Raw genomic sequence first — 18,709 nt, 5'->3', positions numbered from 1 at the left:
TTCTCTGATATGTAAAATACTAAAAGGGCTTCTGTGGTTTCTGTTTCCTTAGACTATTGTAGAACTCTCTGAAGAGCGGGATGGTCTTCATTTTCTACCCCATGCCTCTTCATCTGCACAGTCACCTTGTGGTTCTCCAGGCATGAAGCGAACAGAAAGTCGACAACATCTGTCAGTGGAGCTGGCAGATGCTAAGGCCAAGATAAGAAGGCTTAGGCAGGAATTGTAAGTTGCTACTTTTCAAGGCTCGTTGAATTTATATGGTTGCAAAGGTGACCTAAATGCAATGTTTTTAGGCTTATGAAATTGCGTGGTTCCCAGTTGCTAGGCTATGGCACAGTTTTCAGTAGTATTTGTCAAAATGAAGACACTATCAAAGTTTTCTTAATGCTAAATCTTATCAACTTAAAGGATGCCCTTTATCCTGTATCTATGTACTTCCTATTCTTCTAGTGTTAGGATGTCCTTTCTTTTATAAAATAATGTTTTTCCTTTGCAAATTAAGGTCTGCTTAATTTTTTTATTTTTTCATTCCATGAAATCCAAAATACAACCACTGATACAGATGGTTAAGTTTAGCTTTTTCAAAATTAATGTTATAAAATGAATTTTTGGTGTACAGTATTACAGAAAAATGATTTTGTGTATCTTCTACATGGAGTAATTGAAATGCCTGAGTCACATACTTAAAAATGGTAAATATTCAGATTGGCTAGTGCTGATAAAATTAATATATTTATTTAACTTTCAAAAATCATTACAGGAAAATCAGTATAAATGTCACATTGGTGAATAACTTGTAAAGACCCAACCAGTCTCTGCTGGAGATTTTTTTATATTGCACTTTAAAAAACAAAGGAGTTGTGTGTTATAGGCTTTTTCTTTCCTTGTTTTTTCATTTTTTGTGGGGGGTTTGTTTTCTTGGAATTTAGGCTTTGGGGTGTAGATTTTAAATTTAAAACCACCATATAGCAATTAAGTTTATTGATTGTTTAAAGCAGTTAGTTTTGAGAAAGTGGTTGAATGTGCAAGGTAGAAAAAATATACAGTCCATAGGAAAATTTGAAAACAAGAAAATACAGCTTTCATTGTGAATGTCTGTGGTATTATGTATCTGTTGAAGTGAATACGCCCAAGATATTCTATAAACAGCTGCACCATGAAAATTAGGGAAGAGATTGCTGTTATTAGTTTGACTGGCAGTTAATGGGTAGCCTAAACAGTGAACACTAGTTCGTTCCATATAATTTAGCACAATCTTCTTCAGTCTTTAGATAAAGCATGCAATTAGAACTGCAGTGATGGCTGTGAATTCATTTAACATTTTGCACTATATTAAAATTTGATTTTAAAATTAAATTTACTTGAGCATAGTGTTATTAAAATTCAGACAATTTAAAGAGATTAGTAAAATTTGGTCTCATGCTGACTGGAAAATATAAATGAATATTTTTAATGAAAAAATAAATATGCCAGATATAGCAAGTTTTCTCAGTAACTAGCATTACATCAAATACCATCTATATCGTTTGTTGTCCTTTGAAAGTGTGTTCCTTCATGGGTTTCTTCTGTTAACATCTGTTTTAAGTGTTTTTGTTGGGATAGATCTTTACTAAAGTGATGGAAGTGTGGAATCATGGCAGATAAAAATAGTTTAGGTTGCCTTATACCTAATGGAAAGAAATAATTGTAATAAGAACATGCAGATTGATAGCATGTTTGTGGTACATCATAATATAATTGCTTTCGATTTATTACACTTTCAGTTAATTACACTTTCGAGTAAAAGTGTAATTTGGAATTTGGATGGAAGAAGAAGTAATTCCTTATAAATTTCACTTTTATGCAATAGTTAACACTATCAAATGCTTCCTATAATAATTCTCTTTGTCTCCATGGATCCGATGTTTCCAAAGAGTTTTTTAACTCATGCAAATTATTATTTTTTTTTAGGAAAAAAACAGCTTTATTGAAATATAATTCATATATCAGAAAATTGAACCTTTTAAAGTGTGCAATTCAGTGATTTTTAGTTTATTCTTAGAGTTGTTCAATCATCCCATGCCATCTAATATTAAGACATTTTCATCACCCCAGAAAGAAACTGCATACCCATCAACAGTCACTGCATCACCTTTGACCTTTGGCTCCTCAAAACCACTAATATACTTCCTATTTCTATAGATTTGTCTATTCTAGACATTTCATATATATAAATGGACTCATACATTATGTGGCCTTTTATTTCTGGCTTCTTTCACTTAGCATAATGTTGTCAAGATTCGTCCATGTTGTACGATAGCAGTACTTCATTCCTTTTGATGGTTGAATAATACTCTTTTTTATGAACATTCTACATTTTGATTACTCATTTATGAGTTGATGGATGTTTGGATTGTATTCTACTTTTTGGCTATTTAAATAATGCTCCTATGAACATTCATGTGTGTTTATTTGTATAGACATATATTTTCATTTCTCTTGGGTATTTACTGAGTTGTGGAAATTCTTGGTCATATAGTAGCTCTGTGTTTAACCTTTCGAGGAACTGTCAAACTATTTGGCTGTACCATTTTACATCACCACCAGCAAAGTATGAGGCCTCTAGTGTCTCTGCATCCTCAGCAATACCTGTTATTATACGCCCTTTTATTACAACCATAGATTTGATTTGCATTTCCATGACTAATAATGTTGAGTCTCTTTTCATGTGCTTATTGGCCATTTGTGTATCTTCTTTGGAGAGATGTTTATTCAGTTCCTTTGCCCATTTTTAAGTTGAATTTTGAGATAAACTTTTAATCAGTTCAGTTCAGTCACTCAGTCGTGTCTGACTCTTTGCGACCCCATGGACCACAACATGCCAGGCCTCCTGGTCCGTCATAAAATTATATGAAAACTGGAGGGATATTAGAAATCTGTATACCCCACAGTTGAGAGTAAGTGAATTTTATTCACTTTTGACTTGGGGGAGTAAAGGGAGTGGTGTCAGGAAAAGTTCATAGAGATAGTAACATTTCACCTGATGTTAGGCATTAAGTAAGTTGAAAAGGCTCAGATGGGTAGAAGCAGAAGAAACAGCAGCAATAGAATATGAAGAGGGACAAGGGGAAATGAAGTTGAAAATGATGGAGTGGATAAGTAGAATGTCCTGTATGCAGTGCTGAGAAATTTGAATATTAAACAGTGTGGGCCAACTGAAGATTTTTTTTTTTTTTTTGTATGGGAGAGCAGTTTAAAAACAGATTTCTGTTTTAATAAAGAGATATCAACCTAGTAGCTGACCTTTAGTGAGTATTCAAATTGGAAAAATAAATTCTGGTGTCATTGTAAAGATAGATTGAAGGACAGTCCAGGCAAGAAGTGGTTTGGGTCTGATCCAGGGTTTTAATGATGAGGTTGAAGAGGAGGTGTTAACAAAGAAATTATGGTCTTCAGTATAATTCCTAGTTTCCTATAAGTAGTATTTGTCTAGATGGTGATGCCGTTCATTCAGACAGGGAACATAAGAGAGGAATACTATTAAGGTAAAAGACAAGTTTAGTTTTGACGTATTTAGTTTGAGGTGCCTTTGAAATATTTCTGTGGAGATGATCAACTAGATAATTGACTATCTGGCCCATCATGCAGAGTAGAGATTTCAGATCATTAGTATACTCATGCAGAATAATATATGCAGCAGCATGTAAGTCCTAATTGAAACCTTTGGAATGGATCAGACTGCCCATGAGCATGAAGAATGTGAAGGATGTAATCTGAAGAATACAAATATTAGAAAGGTGTTTAAGCGGTTCAAGGTAGATGTCACCATTTATTACCCACATTACTCAGTTTCTTCATATACAAAATAACAGGTAAAGCAAATGATTAAGTGCATGAGCTTTAGAGGCACTCTAAAACGTGAATCCTGGCTCTCAACACTTCCTAACTGAGTGACTGTGGCCAAGTTACAGAAACTCTAAGGCTGTTCAGTTTCCTAGACTGTTAAATAGGAATAATATTAGTGCTTACTGTAGGGTTGTTGTGTGAGGTAAATATGTAAGTAAACAGTGTATATTACATAAGCGCTCAACAAATGTAAGCTGCAGTCATGAGCTACTACTTCTTTAGAGTTCTTGTGAGGATTAAGTGCTTGGCAGAGTGTAAAATGCATAGCACAAGTGTGTGGCACAGATAATGAGAACTTAATAATTGTTAGCCAAAAGATAGGCACAAAACATGAAATCAGCAAAAGAATCAGAGAATTAATATGTTGAGAACTAGAAAATCCTAAGAGTGTAGAGTCATGGAAACCAAAGGAGAAGCATATTAAGAAGAGTGGCATGAACTGCATTAAGTTTCTCAAAGATCTGAAAATAATGTGTTGGATTTGGCAATAGGTGACTGACTGACTGTGATAAATAGTGTCAGTGGGAAGATGTGAATGGAAGCCTCATCACTGTAGACAGAATGGTCAAATGGGTGCAAAAAGGGATTATTTTATTAGTAAGTGTAGATCCTTCTGGGTAACACTTTTGGAAATTCCAGTAATTAAAGTCATACTTCACAAACTCCAAAGTGAATTTCAGATGGATTAAAGAGCTAAATGTAAAACACAAAATAATGATGAAGAAACTAGTCTAGATGGTGCTGCTGCTGCTGCTGCTAAGTCCCTTCAGTAGTATCCAACTCTATGCGACCCTATAGACGGCAGCTCACCAGGCTCCCCCATCCCTGGGATTCTCCAGGCAAGAACACCGGAGTGGGTTGCCATTTCCTTCTCCAGTGCATGAAAGTGAAAAGTGAAAGTGAAGTCGCTCAGTTGTGTCTGACTCTTAGCAACCCCCTGGACTGCAGCCCACCAGGCTCCTCTGTCTATGGGATTTTCCAGGTGAGAGTACTGGAGTGGGGTGCCATTGCCTTCTCCAAGTTTAGATGAGTATGTGTTAATATACTCTTGGTGGGGAAGAATTTTGCACAAAAGTGGTTGCTCTGTTTGTATTTTTAAAAATGTTAAATATGTAAACATCCAGAAAAAATAAGTATTAAAAGCATTAGAATATTCCTCATAAAGTTAAATATAGAATTTTTATATAATCTAGCAATTCCACACCTATGTATATCCCACTAAAATTGAAAACAAGAATTCAAACATATACTGGCATACCATTGTTCACTGAAGCATTATTTCCAATAGCTAAAAAGTAGAAACAACCCAATGGCCGTGAACAGATGGACAGATAAACAAAATGTGCTTGTGGGCACACAGTGGATTATTCAGTTCAGTTCAGTCGCTCAGTCGTGTCTGACTCTTTGCGACCCCATGAATCGCAGCATGCCAGGCCTCCCTGTCCATTACCAGCTCCCGGAGTTTACTCAGACTCATGTCCATCGAGTTGGTGATGCCATCCAGCCATCTCATCCTCTGTCGTCCCCTTCTCCTCCTGCCCCCAGTCCCTCCCAGCATCAGAGTCTTTTCCAATGAGTCAACTCTTCACATGAGGTGGTCAAAGTACTGGAGTTTCAGCTTTAGCATCAGTCCTTCCAATGAACACCCAGGACTTTTCTCCTTTAGAATGGACTGATTGGATCTCCTTGCAGTCCAAGGGACTCTCAAGAGTCTTCTCCAACACCACAGTTCAAAAGCATCAATTCTTCGGCGCTCAGCTTTCTTCACAGTCCAACTCTCACATCCATACATGACCACTGGGAAAACCATAGCCTTGACTAGATGGACCTTTGTTGGCAAAGTAATGTCTCTGCTTTTGAAGATGCCATCTAGGTTGGTCATAACTTTCCTTCCAAGGAGTAAGTGTCTTTTAATTTCATGGCTGCAATCACCATCTACAGTGATTTTGGAGCCCAGAAAAATAGTCAGCCACTGTTTCCCCATCTATTTGCCATGAAGTGATGGGACCAGATGCCATGATTTTAGTTTTCTGAAGTTGAGCTTTAAGCCAACTTTTCACTCTCCTCTTTCACTTTCATCAAGAGGCTCTTTAGTTCTTCACTTTCTGCCGTAAGGGTGGTATCATCTGCATATCTGAGGTTATTGATTTTCTCCTGGCAATCTTGATTCCAGCTTGTGCTTCCTCCAGCCCAGAGTTTCTCATGATGTACTCTGCATAGAAGTTAAATAAGCGGGGTGACAATATACAGCCTTGATGTCCTCCTTTTCCTATTTGGAACCAGTGTGTTGTTCCATGTCCAGTTCTAACTGTTGCTTCCTGACCTGCATACAGGTTTCACAAGAGGCAGGTCAGGTGGTCTGGTACTCCAGTCTCTTTCAGAATTTTCCACAGTTTATTGTGATCCACACAGTCAAAGGCTTTGGCATAGTCAATAAAGAAGAAATAGATGTTTTTCTGGAACTCTCTTGCTTTTTCCATGATCTAGAATGTTGGCAATTTGATTTCTGGTTCCTCTGCTTTTTCTAAAACCAGCTTGAACATCTGGAAAGTCACGGTTCACATATTGCTGAAGCCTGGCTTGGAGAATTTTGAGCATTACTTTACTAGCGTGTGAGATGAGTGGATTATTATTCAGCCATAAAAAATGAAATTTTGATATGCTGCTGCAACATGGATGAGCCATGGAATGAGCCATAAGATGAGCCATCTCAGCTTGCTAAGTGAGATAAGCCAGATAAAAGGATAAATTTGAATAATTCCACTTAAATGAAATATTTTTTATGGGCAAATTGAGAGAGATAAAAAATAAATTGGAGAGTTATTGCTTAATGAGTATAGAATTTCTGAATAGGATGAGGAAAAAGTTTTGGGAATAAGTAGTGGTGATAGTTTAACATTGTAAAATTAATTAAGGCTTCTGAACTATACGTTTAAAACTAACCATTTTAAAATGGTTAAATTTTTAACCATTCTCTGAGCACCACTCTCCACCTGAGTGGAGGCCTTAGTTCTGCAGAAAAGCTCAAAGATATTGTTACATATATTCCTTGAGGAAGAACCAGAACCCTGCTTTATTGCTGGACTGTTGTTTCTCAGCTGCTCCTCTTCTGTTTCTGCATTCCCTTCTTTCTGTGAGTAGCAGCTGTTTGAATCTGCCCTTTAGGTCTCAGGGAGTCGGAAGGCTGAATGAAGTCTATTTCCTACAAACAAGAAATGGGGGACAAAAAAGATTTGTACCTGGAAGGACCTGCCAGAGTCTTGCTCAGTTTCATCTGTAGTATGTCATCTGCAGATAGTGACAGTTTTTATTCCTCCTTTAAATTTGCATTCCTTTTCCTTTTCTTGTCTAATTGCTGTGGCTGGGACTATGTTGAATAAAAGTGCCAAGAGTGGGCATTGTTTTTTGTTCCTGATCTTAATGGAAATGTGTTCAGCTTTTCACTGTTGAGTCTGATGTTAGTTCTGGGTTTGTTGGATATAGTTTATTATTCTCTGTGCCCACTTTCTGCAGAGTTTTTTTTTTTAATCATAAATGAGTACTGAGTTTTGTGAAAAGCTTTTTCTGCACCTACTGAGATGATTGTATGGTTTTTATTAATCAGTTTGTTAATGTGGTGTTCAGAAAGATGCATGTACCCCAGTGTTCATAGTAGCATTATTTATACTTCCCATGATATGGAAGCAACCTAAGTGTCCATCAACAGATGATTAGATTAAGAAAATGTCTAGAAAATATATATATATAGAGAGAGAGAATGGTATGCTACTCAGTCATAAAAAGGATAAAATTTGCTATTTTAAAAACATGGAACTTCTCTGGTGGTCCAGTTGTTAAGAATCTGCCTTGAAATCTAGGGGACACAAGTTTGATCCCTGGTCAGGGAACTAAGATCCCACATGCCACAGAGCAGCTAAGCCTGTGCACTGCAGCTACTTAGCCCCTGCACTCCAGAGCCCTCAGGCCACAACTAGAGAGCCTACATAATGGAATGAAGATCCCTCGTGCAGCAACTAAGACTCAACACAGCCAAATGAATAAAACAACATTGATGGACTTGGAGGTTGTTATCCTAAGTAAAATAAATCAGACAAAGACAAATGCTGTATGATGCCAATTATATGTGGAATCTAAAAAATAAAACTAGTGAATGTAACAAGAAAAACAGATTTTTAGATACAGGAAGCAGGTGATTACTGGTGGGAAGATGGAGTGGAGAGGGGCAATATAGAGGCAGAGGATTAAAGGTAAAACTTATGTATAAAATAAGCTATATTTATTTATGTATAAAATAAGGATATGTCGTACAATGCAGGGAATATAGCTAATATTTTATGGAGTATAACTTTTAAAAATTGTGAATCACAATAACCTGTAGCTTATCTAACATTGTGTATCAGCTGTACTTCAATAAAAATTTTCTCTGGTGAAAAAACTTAAATATAAGCACATATGAGATGTCAAAAGCAGATTGTTCTACCTAATGAACATTTATTTTTTATTATTTAAGAACAGAAGGTGGACAGTAGAGATAATGAGTGGAGACTTATTTCAAGGAGCTTGGGTCTAAAGGAGAAATAGAAAATGGGAGTTAGAACACAGTGTAAAAAGAAAAAAGTGTTACAGGAGAAATACAAAAGTGTCCAGACTTCAGGGTAGAAACTAATAGAGTCAAAGATTTTACATATCTGTGTGGCACTGTATTATTTTCTTTAGGTCATTGTAAATATTGAAAATAGTCTGGAGACCCTTAAAGTCTCAGACCCAGCTAATATTGCCTTGCTTAAGAACTCTTCCAGCTAATTTGTCTGTGACTATACAGAGAGGGAGAGAGAGTAAGGAGATGGGAATCAGGAAATGAGAGAGGAGATGAAGAAAAAGAAGCTACATTATGAACTATGAGGACATTAATCATTGAGGTTATTAGCATTTGGAGAACTTTAAGGGTGAGTCTGATGACATCCAACCATATAAATTCTTAATACCAATTTCTTTGTCTTTTTCCCCAGCTTGAGGTCATGACCAATATTATGTTAAATTAGATATTTAATAATAATAGTATATTTGTATTAGTTCAGATGATCATAGTTTTCAAAGCACAAAGTTTTTTATTTAATAAATATTTTTTGCGTTTAAGGGAGGAAAAGACTGAACAATTGTTGGACTGTAAACAAGAACTAGAGCAAATGGAAATAGAGCTAAAAAGGCTGCAGCAAGAGGTTTGTACCTGGAACTTTCATTATATAATATCAATTGGAAATTGAGTTTTCTCCTTATAATTTACAACATTTGCCTTACTGCTTACTGAGGTTTAATGAAATGTAATGACTTTTTCAGTGTTTCTGTCTTCAGAAATGCCAGAGCCAAAACTAGAAATCAAAACTAGAAAGAACTTTGGAGTTTTCTTTTTTCTCTATCAATGTGCTATTCAAACCTTGCTGAGATTTCAGGGAACCTCTTAGGACTAGGACAGTTCCAGGTTTCCCTTTTTTATGTATTGGCTTCTGTGGACTTGACAGCTGGAACACCTCTACTGCTAAACTGTGCTGCTTCTGTATGTTTCCCTAAGTCTCTGCTCTCTTATGGTGCTTTATGTTAACTTCCATAGAATAGAATGCATTTTAATTTTTCTCTTTTTCTACCATGTAGATCCTACACTTTTTAAAATGTCTTTATTTTTTCTGAAGTTTTGTGTTTTTTCATCATGAACTAAGACTATTTAAGAATTTACTTCTTTTAATTACTCTGTAATGTTTTGTTTTCATTTGAAGGCAGTGCAAGAGGTCTTCTTTAAGCCATAAATGATAAAGATTGGGATAAGGCTGGAAAATTCTTTCTTGTCCTTACTTCCCCTAAGCCGCCATTTTAAATTCCAGGGTTGCTTCAGTTGTGGGATCATAAACCCGGGACCTTTCTAGGTGAATGAATCTAGGGATCATAACCTTTAGTTTTAGATATGCTGTGGCTGCTGTTCACTTGCTTGGTAGCAGGTTTTTTGTGTTCCATCTAAAACAGTGATTCTCAATCTTTTTTTGTCTCAAGACCCTTCTTTACTCTTAAAAATTAATGAGGATTATTTAATGTGAATTCCCTTTACTGGAATTTACTATATTTGAAATTTAAACTAGTAATTTAAAAATATTTATTAATTCATTTGAAAATAATACTCAGCCCATTCCATGTTAACATAAAAATTATATGGTAACTAAATAACCATTATTTTCCAAAACAACAAAAAAATTAGAAGAATAGTAATCTTTTATATTTTTGCAAATCTCTTTAATGCCTCCCTTAATTGAAGACTACCAGATTCTCGTATCTGTTTCTGCATTCAGTCTGTTAAGTTAATAACATGCCATCTATGTAGCCTCTGGAAAGTTCCACTGTACCCTCATGAGAGAATGAGAGTGAAAACAGCAAGTACAGTCTTAGTATTATTATGAAAATAGTTTTGACCTGATGAACTCCCCAGAAGGCTTTCAGGGACCGACAGATGTCTCTGGATCATGCTTCAGTTATTGTTATTCAAAGGATTGCAAGAGGACTTTTTAAAGTTTGAATTTTAATATTTATTTCAAATGATGTAGAGGTGTATACTAATCATATGCAAGTAATCATTCATGTGGAAGTATTTAAAAACTTAGCAGGATTTTGGTAACATCTGGATAGAAACATTTCTCCAAAGTAACTAATGATCAATTTTTGTAGTAGTTTGCCTCATCTGTATTTTTACTATCTTGTATTTTGAAGTTAGCTTTTAGCCTTAAATTCATTGCAAACAGTTATGTTAAGAGATTTACTTATTTTAAAATGTCCTGAATATTTTTTACAATCTTAGTAGTGAACATTATATATAAAAACTTGTATGTATGCCTGTGTTTTTATATTTGTATAGAAGTGTATATTTTTAAAATACTTCTTACTCTTGGTTTAAAAAAAAAAGACTTTATATATCTGCATTAAAAAAAATAAGGTATAATATTTATACCAGAAAATTCACACTTTTAGCAGTCTGTTTCCTTAACCACTCAGCTTCCTCATCCCATAAAAATTCACACATTTAAAGTACAGAAGTAATTGGGGCTTTTTTGTAAATTCATCAGATTGCACAACCTAAGCATTATCAATTTGAAAATAGAGAATAATATTTTAAATATTAGTATGTGTTTATATTTAGAACATGAATTTGCTTTCGGATGCTCGTTCTGCAAGAATGTATCGAGATGAATTAGATGCACTTCGGGAGAAGGCCGTCAGAGTTGATAAGCTTGAAAGTGAAGTCAGCAGATACAAAGAGAGACTACATGATATTGAATTTTATAAGGCAAGAGTTGAGGTATGTTGCATAATTTAAACAATTCACAATTTTTTTCTTTAAAAGTGTTACAATTTTTCAAAATGCATTTAAAATGCATTTTAATAAATGTAAAGAACTCTTGAAACATTGAGCAAACTGTAATACCATCAGGTGATTACTTTATGATAGATCAGCATATTGTTTAGACTTGTCAAAAGGAATTTTTGGATGCTACGCATTGGAGGTTTTATTTCATTCCTTTGTTTAATTAGCATTACAGGTAGGGAAGACTTTGAAGTTAAAATAAAGTATATATGCCTCTCCTAATTTTAAATTCATGCCTAGAAGTGAATGCTTCTGATTGCTGCTCAACTCAGACTACTAAATTAGGATCAATGAAAGCAAAATCAGTATCTGTCTTCCTCTTCTCCTCTCTCTTCCTTCACCTCCCCAATGCCATTTGTCTCCTTATATGAACAAGTTATAAGAAAACCAGTTTTTATTATTTAATGGTTGCAATTCTATGTAACATAAAGTTGAATTTGATAGCAAGAATTTGAAAATCTTTGCTTCTTGCGTTCTTTTTTCCTTTCTCAGTGATTTCTCCTTTGTCTGTAAATAGAGGAGATTTTCATCAGTTTCAGTATGGGGATAAGAAAGAAGGAGTTTGCAATATCAAGTGAAAACATTGTTAGAGAAAGTTAAAACTTAGCCTGAATGTTACCAGAAAATAGACCCAATAGAGTGCAAGGACAAGCTGCTTGTTAATTCTTTTATACTTTTTTAAATGGGTGCATGTGTAGGACTATTCAGGGGTCCTCATGTGTGCCATTGTTTTAATATACTTTTGTTTGACCAGCTTATAAACGGCAGGCATATAACTTAGCAATATAGATTTGTGAATATGTCTTCAAAACATACATAGGAATTTTACAATGTTTATGCAAAGTATTTTTTGATAAAGCCTTGGTTTATGATTTACTTGAATATTGATTGTATTTCTTGGTATTTTACTCAAAACCCCAAACTCTTCACTTTCAAGTAGAGAGAAACTTAAATCTATTTTATTAAATAAATTAAGCCCCAGTTCTATGTAGATTTGCATCTTAAAAATCTAGACTACTTATATGAGTTCCTTATCCTTGTGACTTAGGAATTTAAATATACCCTGACAATTTCATGTGAAATTATAGTAGTATTACACATCCTAATATAGGTGCTGAGTATTTGTTTACATAATTTTCTAATTAATTTATTTTTTATTGAAGGATATTGCTTTACAGAATTTTGCTGTTTTCTGTCAAACTTCATTCAACATGAATCAGCCATAAGTTCAATTCAGTTCAGTCACTCAGTCGTGTCCGACTCTTTGCGACCCCATGAATCGCAGCACGCCAGGCCTCCCTGTCCATCACCAACTCCTGGAGTTCACTCAGACTCACGTCCATCGAGTCGGTGATGCCATCCAGCCATCTCATCCTCTGTCGTCCCCTTCTCCTCCTGCCCACAATCCCTCCCAGCATCAGAGTCTTCCAATGAGTCAACTCTACACATATATCCCCTCCCTTTTGAAACTTCCATCTCCCTCCCCTGTTTACATAATAATTTAAATTCTGGGAAATAAAATGAAACCAACTATATTTGTTACTCAGTACCTTTACTCTTGCATAGACCTGTTGATAAAGACAGCTTAATGTCTTATTTTTTTACAAAGAATTTTTATGTTTCAGAACTTTAAAAATTATCATAGTAACATATTTGTGACCAATAAAGCCTACTTGAAATTTTTATAGGAATTAAAAGAAGACAATCAAGTTTTATTGGAAACAAAAACCATGTTGGAAGACCAATTAGAAGGAACTCGAGCTCGTTCTGATAAATTGCATGAATTAGAAAAAGAGAATTTACAACTGAAAGCTAAACTGCATGATATGGAAATGGTAAGTGTATAAGGTAGATCCATTACATAGCTTCTAAGTAAAAATTCTAAGATTCATCTGATTTCCCTATAGTGATAAGGATGGCTAGTGCCCTTAAGGTCTTAACAGAAAAGTGAGAACTAAATAAATTAGATGCTCCTGATTTTATGTAAGTTCAGGAGTAGTAGAAATTTCTGCCTTTATTACAAAGGGGTGTTATTTATTAATTTTTCTACTTCTTTTTAGAAAACCCTAATAAGCTATTGTGTAAACATTTTTTTAGACTACAGAAGTACAACTATTGCTAAAATTTAGCATTGGATTGGAAGTCATTTATGTGACTAGAACAATATAATGACTATGAAGAAGTGTTTTCAGTGTCCCCAAAAATCACTTTAAAAGGACGTCAGACAACTGATCAGTTTAATGACCAGCAGTAATAATTATAATTGATTATTATCAAGAGCTTCAAATTGTAAAAATTTTAAGGAACTCAAAATTTAACTCATACAGTTTCTGATAATTGAAAGTTATAAAGTAATACAATATCAGCTTGAAATTGTACTGTTTCTTAGCTTTCTTTTCTCTCCCTACTCTGCCAATAAAAAAGGAACGTGATATGGATAGAAAAAAGATTGAAGAACTAATGGAAGAAAATATGACTTTGGAAATGGCACAGAAGCAAAGTATGGACGAATCATTACATCTTGGCTGGGAACTGGAACAAATATCTAGAACTAGTGAACTTTCTGAAGGTATTTCTGATACTGTTTTATTTAAGTGGGTGAATGAATAAATGACATTTATGCTTACATTTCTGGATATTTTCTTACTGTTCTTTATTTTCCTTGACTGGAAATGTCTCAAAAGACCAGATATCTCGCTAGATAGGATTTCACCAAAGAATATATTAATTTCCACAATTCTGAGTTTGATCCTTATCTCTGCGTGTCTTACAGCTTAACTTTGAGTGCAGTAACAGATTTGATCCATTGTTTAGGCACTATTTCATGTTAATATCCCAAGAAGTGGGGGTATCAGTTTATTAATGTATTTTGAGAGATATAATCATCTACTAAATAGAACAGAAAAGTCATATTTACTGGTCAACCTGTTCTTTGACTGTAGACAAACCTAAATAGGACATCAGAATGTAATGGGAATATTCTTTGGTGAATATGTAGCCAGACTAAAGCAACTTAAGGATCTTTACAGTTACTTTCATCCATATGTGTCATCACCATTTTAGGATTATACTTACCAGTTGCTCAGGCCCACTTATACTTGGGAGGTAATAAAATACCTCAGATAAATATTTAACTTTTGGCTCTATGTCTCTGCCTCCACATTAACTTGTTCTCTTTATTAAAGCTGGACACACACATAGAATGTGGCCTTTTGTGTTAAAACTTTATTGAAATATACCCCAGTCACATTTATTTGAATTAGACTGGTTCCCTAATTCCTCGGTTACCCAGTATTTATGTTATTATACCTATTTTATTGTACCAGGCTCTGAGAGCTTATAGCTTGGTGCTTAAAAATGGTAACTTCTGCAGATGACTTGTCATATTTATTACTGTTCAGTTCAGTTCAGTCGCTCAGTCGTGTCCGACTCTTTGCGACCCCATGAATTGCAGCACGCCAGGCCTCCCTGTCCATCACCAGCTCCCGGAGTTCACTCAAACTCACGTTCATCGAGTCGGGTATGCCATCCAGCCATCTCATCCTCTGTCGTCCCCTTCTCCTCCTGCCCCAATCCCTCCCAGCATCAGAGTCTTTTCCAGTGAGTCAACTCTTCGCATGAGGTGGCCAAAGTACTGGAGTTTCAGCTTTAGCATCCTTCCTTCCAAAGAACACCCAGGGCTGATCTCCTTCAGAATAGGCTTTTCCTAATTTTACACTTGGGAACCTAATTCCAAGTTCTGGGACCTCATGTAAATTGACTTCATAGTAAGTGATGATATTCAGCCAGTGAACTTGCCAAGAGGTGTTACATAAAACATTTATGGAACTTTTTAATTGTATTCCATGCGAATGGAGTTACAAAGAAAACAATTCAGATTTAAATGTTTTCTACTGCATTCAATATGCCAACAAATTTGGAAAACTCAGCAGTGGCCACAGGACTGGAAAAGGTCCGTTTTCATTCCAATCCCAAAGAAAGGCAATGCCAAAGATTGCTCAAACTACCGCACAGTTGCACTCATCTCACACGCTAGTAGAGTAATGCTCAAAATTCTCCAAGCCAGGCTTCAGCAGTACGTGAACCGTGAACTTCCAGATGTTCAAGCTGGTTTTAGAAAAGGCAGAGGAACCAGAGATCAAATTGCCAACATCCACTGGATCATGGAAAAAGCAAGAGAGTTCAGAAAAACATCTATTTCTGCTTTATTGACTATGCCAAAGCCTTTGACTGTGTGGATCACAAGAAACTGAGGAAAATTCTGAAGGAGATGGGAATACCAGACCACCTGACCTGCCTCTTGTGAAACCTGTATGCAGGTTAGGAAGCAACAGTTAGAACTGGACATGGAACAACACACTGGTTCCAAATAGGAAAAAGAGGACGTCAAGGCTGTATATTGTCACCCTGCTTATTTAACTTCTATGCAGAGTACATCATGAGAAACTCTGGGCTGGAAGAAGCACAAGCTGGAATCAAGATTGCTGGGAGAAAATCAATAACCTCAGATATCCAGATGATACCACCCTTATGGCAGAAAGTGAAGAAGAACTAAAGAGCCTCTTGATGAAAGTGAAAGAGGAGAGTGAAAAGTTGGCTTAAAGCTCAACTTCAGAAAACTAAGATCATGGCATCTGGTCCCATCACTTCATGGCAAATAGATGGGGAAACAGTGGCTGACTATTTTTCTGGGCTCCAAAATCACTGTAGATGGTGATTGCAGCCATGAAATTAAAAGACGCTCACTCCTTGGAAAGAAAGTTATGACCAACCTAGATAGCATATTAAAAAGCAGAGACATCACTTTGTCAACAAAGGTCCGTCTAGTCAAGGCTGTGGTTTTTCCTGTGGTCATGTATGGATGTGAGAGTTGGACTGTGAAGAAAGCTGAGTGCCAAAGAATTGATGCTTTTGACCTGTGGTGTTGGAGAAGACTCTTGAAAGTCCCTTGGACTGCACGGAGATCCAACCAGTCCATCCTAACGGAGATCAGTCCTGGGTGTTCATTGGTAGGACTGATGCTGAAGCCGAAACTCCAATACTTCAGCCACCTGATGCGAAGAGCTGACTCATTTGAAAAGACCCTGATGCTGGGAAAGATTGAGGGCAGGAGGAAAAGTGGGCAACAGAGGATGAGATGGTTGGATGGCATTACCGACTCAATGTCCATGGGTTTGGGTGGACTCCAGGAGTTGGTGATGGATACGGAGGCCTGGCATGGTGCGGTTCATGGGGTTGCAATGAGTTGGACACAACTGAGCAACTGTACTGAACTACTCAAGTAATTAAAATTACACTGTTAGGAGTTTTCTCAGCTGTTAGGTGGGGACAGTAATAGTAAGGACTATCTGGTAGGGTTGTTGTGAGGGTTGAATTTGTTAATGAAGCTCTTTAGAACACCTTGTAAATAGCATTTGAGTCTTTTATTATTATTATATCAGTTGTTTTGCTGCAGTCATAGAACAGAATATTAGTATAGTGTAGTTTTTTTTTAACTATACAAGGAACTTTTTAGAAAATTTGATGAATGTGAAAAATGTAAAGAAGGAAATCAAAGTCATTAATTTCTTGACTTTTACATTTCACAAAATTTGCTTCTAGAATTTTTCTACACACACATTTATTTTACATATCATCATCAGTGTTTATGTACAGTCAGGGTTCCTTTTTTCATCCAAAATATAACACAGACATTCTCCCATGTTAAAAATGTGCTGTGTGCATCCTTTTTATTCTCTGTAGGATGGCTTGAAGTTTCTTTGAAGCACGTAGTATTGAAAGTTTTATTAAGACATATCATGTTTTATAGCCTAATCTTGTTTAATTGAAATGAGTTTTACTTAAGAAGACATGGACAACTAATAACATTTATGAAGTCAGGGACTATCTATGATACCAGCTTTTAACAAAAGATTAACAGTGTGTGCTGACTAGAACAAAAACTTAAAATAAGAATTGAGGCTTTCTTAAATCCTAGGAGATATTTTACTCTACCTGATTTTTAAAAAAGAACGTATGACTTGTGGGGATACATGGTTTGTGTGTGTGTGTGTGTGTGTGTGTTTGGTTTTTATGATGGAGGATTTCAAACATACACAAAGTAGACAGACCTAGAAATGCCCTCCTGTATTTTTGTTCATTTCCTTTCCTGAAATCTAGGATTTCAAAATAAATTCTAAGTGTCACATTTCATTTGTGAATCCTAATATATCTTCAAAATATTTAATGAGTCTGTCATACAGTTATTAGAAAATAATTATTTTTGGCTTACTGGAAAACGTTTCCAGAAGTTGAAACTGAGTTTTCTTATATTAAAAAAAATAATTCCAAAAGCTGCTTAGAAAGATGATTTCCATTGGCAAAATGGACTGCATGTTGCTCTTTATACTTAATTAGCTAGATCCTTCATTTAGAGAAAGACTTTTTTGAAGTGACCTGTTTATACTACTGTCTTGCCTTTCTCAGAATCAGATTGGGATTTTTTTTTCCCCTTCAAACTGTTTTTCTTTTTTAATCTTTGAAGGTGTGGCATAGAATATGCTTTATACTTCTTATTTGAGTCACACAGTGACTTTGTTAGATACACAGGATAGTAACTATATTTGGTCCAAGTAACCTAAGATTCATTGAGGTTAAAGTTGCTTTCTCATGGAATTAGGACTAAAAGTCTAGTCACTTCAGTCTAAATTTTGTACTTTTTTTCCCACTAGAATGCTTGTGGATGTGTACATGTGTGTGTGCTAAGTCGCTTCAGTTGTGTCTGACTCTTTGCCACCCTATGGACTCTAACCAGGCTCCTCTGTTCATGGGATTCTCCAAGCAAGAATACTGGAGTGGGTTGCCATTTCCTTCTCCAGGGCATCTTCCCGACCCAGGGATTGAACCCTCATCTCCTGCGTCTCCTGCATTGCAGGCGGGTTCTTTACCACTGAGCCACCAGGAAAGCCCCCACTTCTGAATGCTTTAGAATTTAAAGATTTACCTGTATTTATCTCTCTTTTTTCATTGTGTCTATCTTGTATAACTTTATTAATTTTTTATAAAGTTAAGGATCAGATGATTTAGTGTATTTACACTAAATATTTTAAATAGTGAAGAGTAGGCATAGTTTTACCAGTGTCATATTTTTCAATATTACAGCACCACAAAAATCCTTGGGCCATGAGGTGAATGAATTGACATCAAGTAGATTGTTGAAGTTGGAGATGGAAAATCAGAGTTTGACAAAAACTGTAGAAGAGCTTCGGAGCACTATGGATTCTGCTGAAGGCACCACCTCCAAAATCCTGAAAATTGAAAAAGAAAATCAAAGACTAAGTAAGAAGGTATAAAAATTAATGTTTAATATAATGTAAAAAAGGTATATGTAAAAGTATAAATAAATAGTGTTTAAATAGAACATTTATTTTCCAACTTTTA

The 18,709-nt window shown here is 35.6% G+C and overlaps 1 protein-coding gene across 5 annotated transcripts in view; it reads left to right on the top strand.

Moving 5' to 3' along the window:
- The window catches only part of CCDC88A (coiled-coil domain containing 88A), a 117,921-nt gene that overhangs the window by 47,788 nt on the left and 51,424 nt on the right, over positions 1 to 18,709 (top strand). For all 5 annotated transcript variants that reach the window (XM_025261047.3, XM_025261046.3, XM_044925920.2 and 2 more), the window contains exons 8-13: positions 53 to 225; positions 9,026 to 9,107; positions 11,066 to 11,224; positions 12,979 to 13,125; positions 13,715 to 13,859; positions 18,431 to 18,615. In XM_025261047.3, coding sequence (XP_025116832.1) covers positions 53 to 225; positions 9,026 to 9,107; positions 11,066 to 11,224; positions 12,979 to 13,125; positions 13,715 to 13,859; positions 18,431 to 18,615 — 891 coding nt within the window. The remainder of the gene's footprint in view (positions 1 to 52; positions 226 to 9,025; positions 9,108 to 11,065; positions 11,225 to 12,978; positions 13,126 to 13,714; positions 13,860 to 18,430; positions 18,616 to 18,709) is intronic.

This window comes from Bubalus bubalis, chromosome 12 (assembly GCF_019923935.1).
Source record: "Bubalus bubalis isolate 160015118507 breed Murrah chromosome 12, NDDB_SH_1, whole genome shotgun sequence".
Classification (NCBI taxonomy): domain Eukaryota; kingdom Metazoa; phylum Chordata; class Mammalia; order Artiodactyla; family Bovidae; genus Bubalus; species Bubalus bubalis.
The sequence above is the reverse complement of the archived record's forward strand: the minus strand, read 5'-3'. Positions and strand labels throughout refer to the sequence as shown.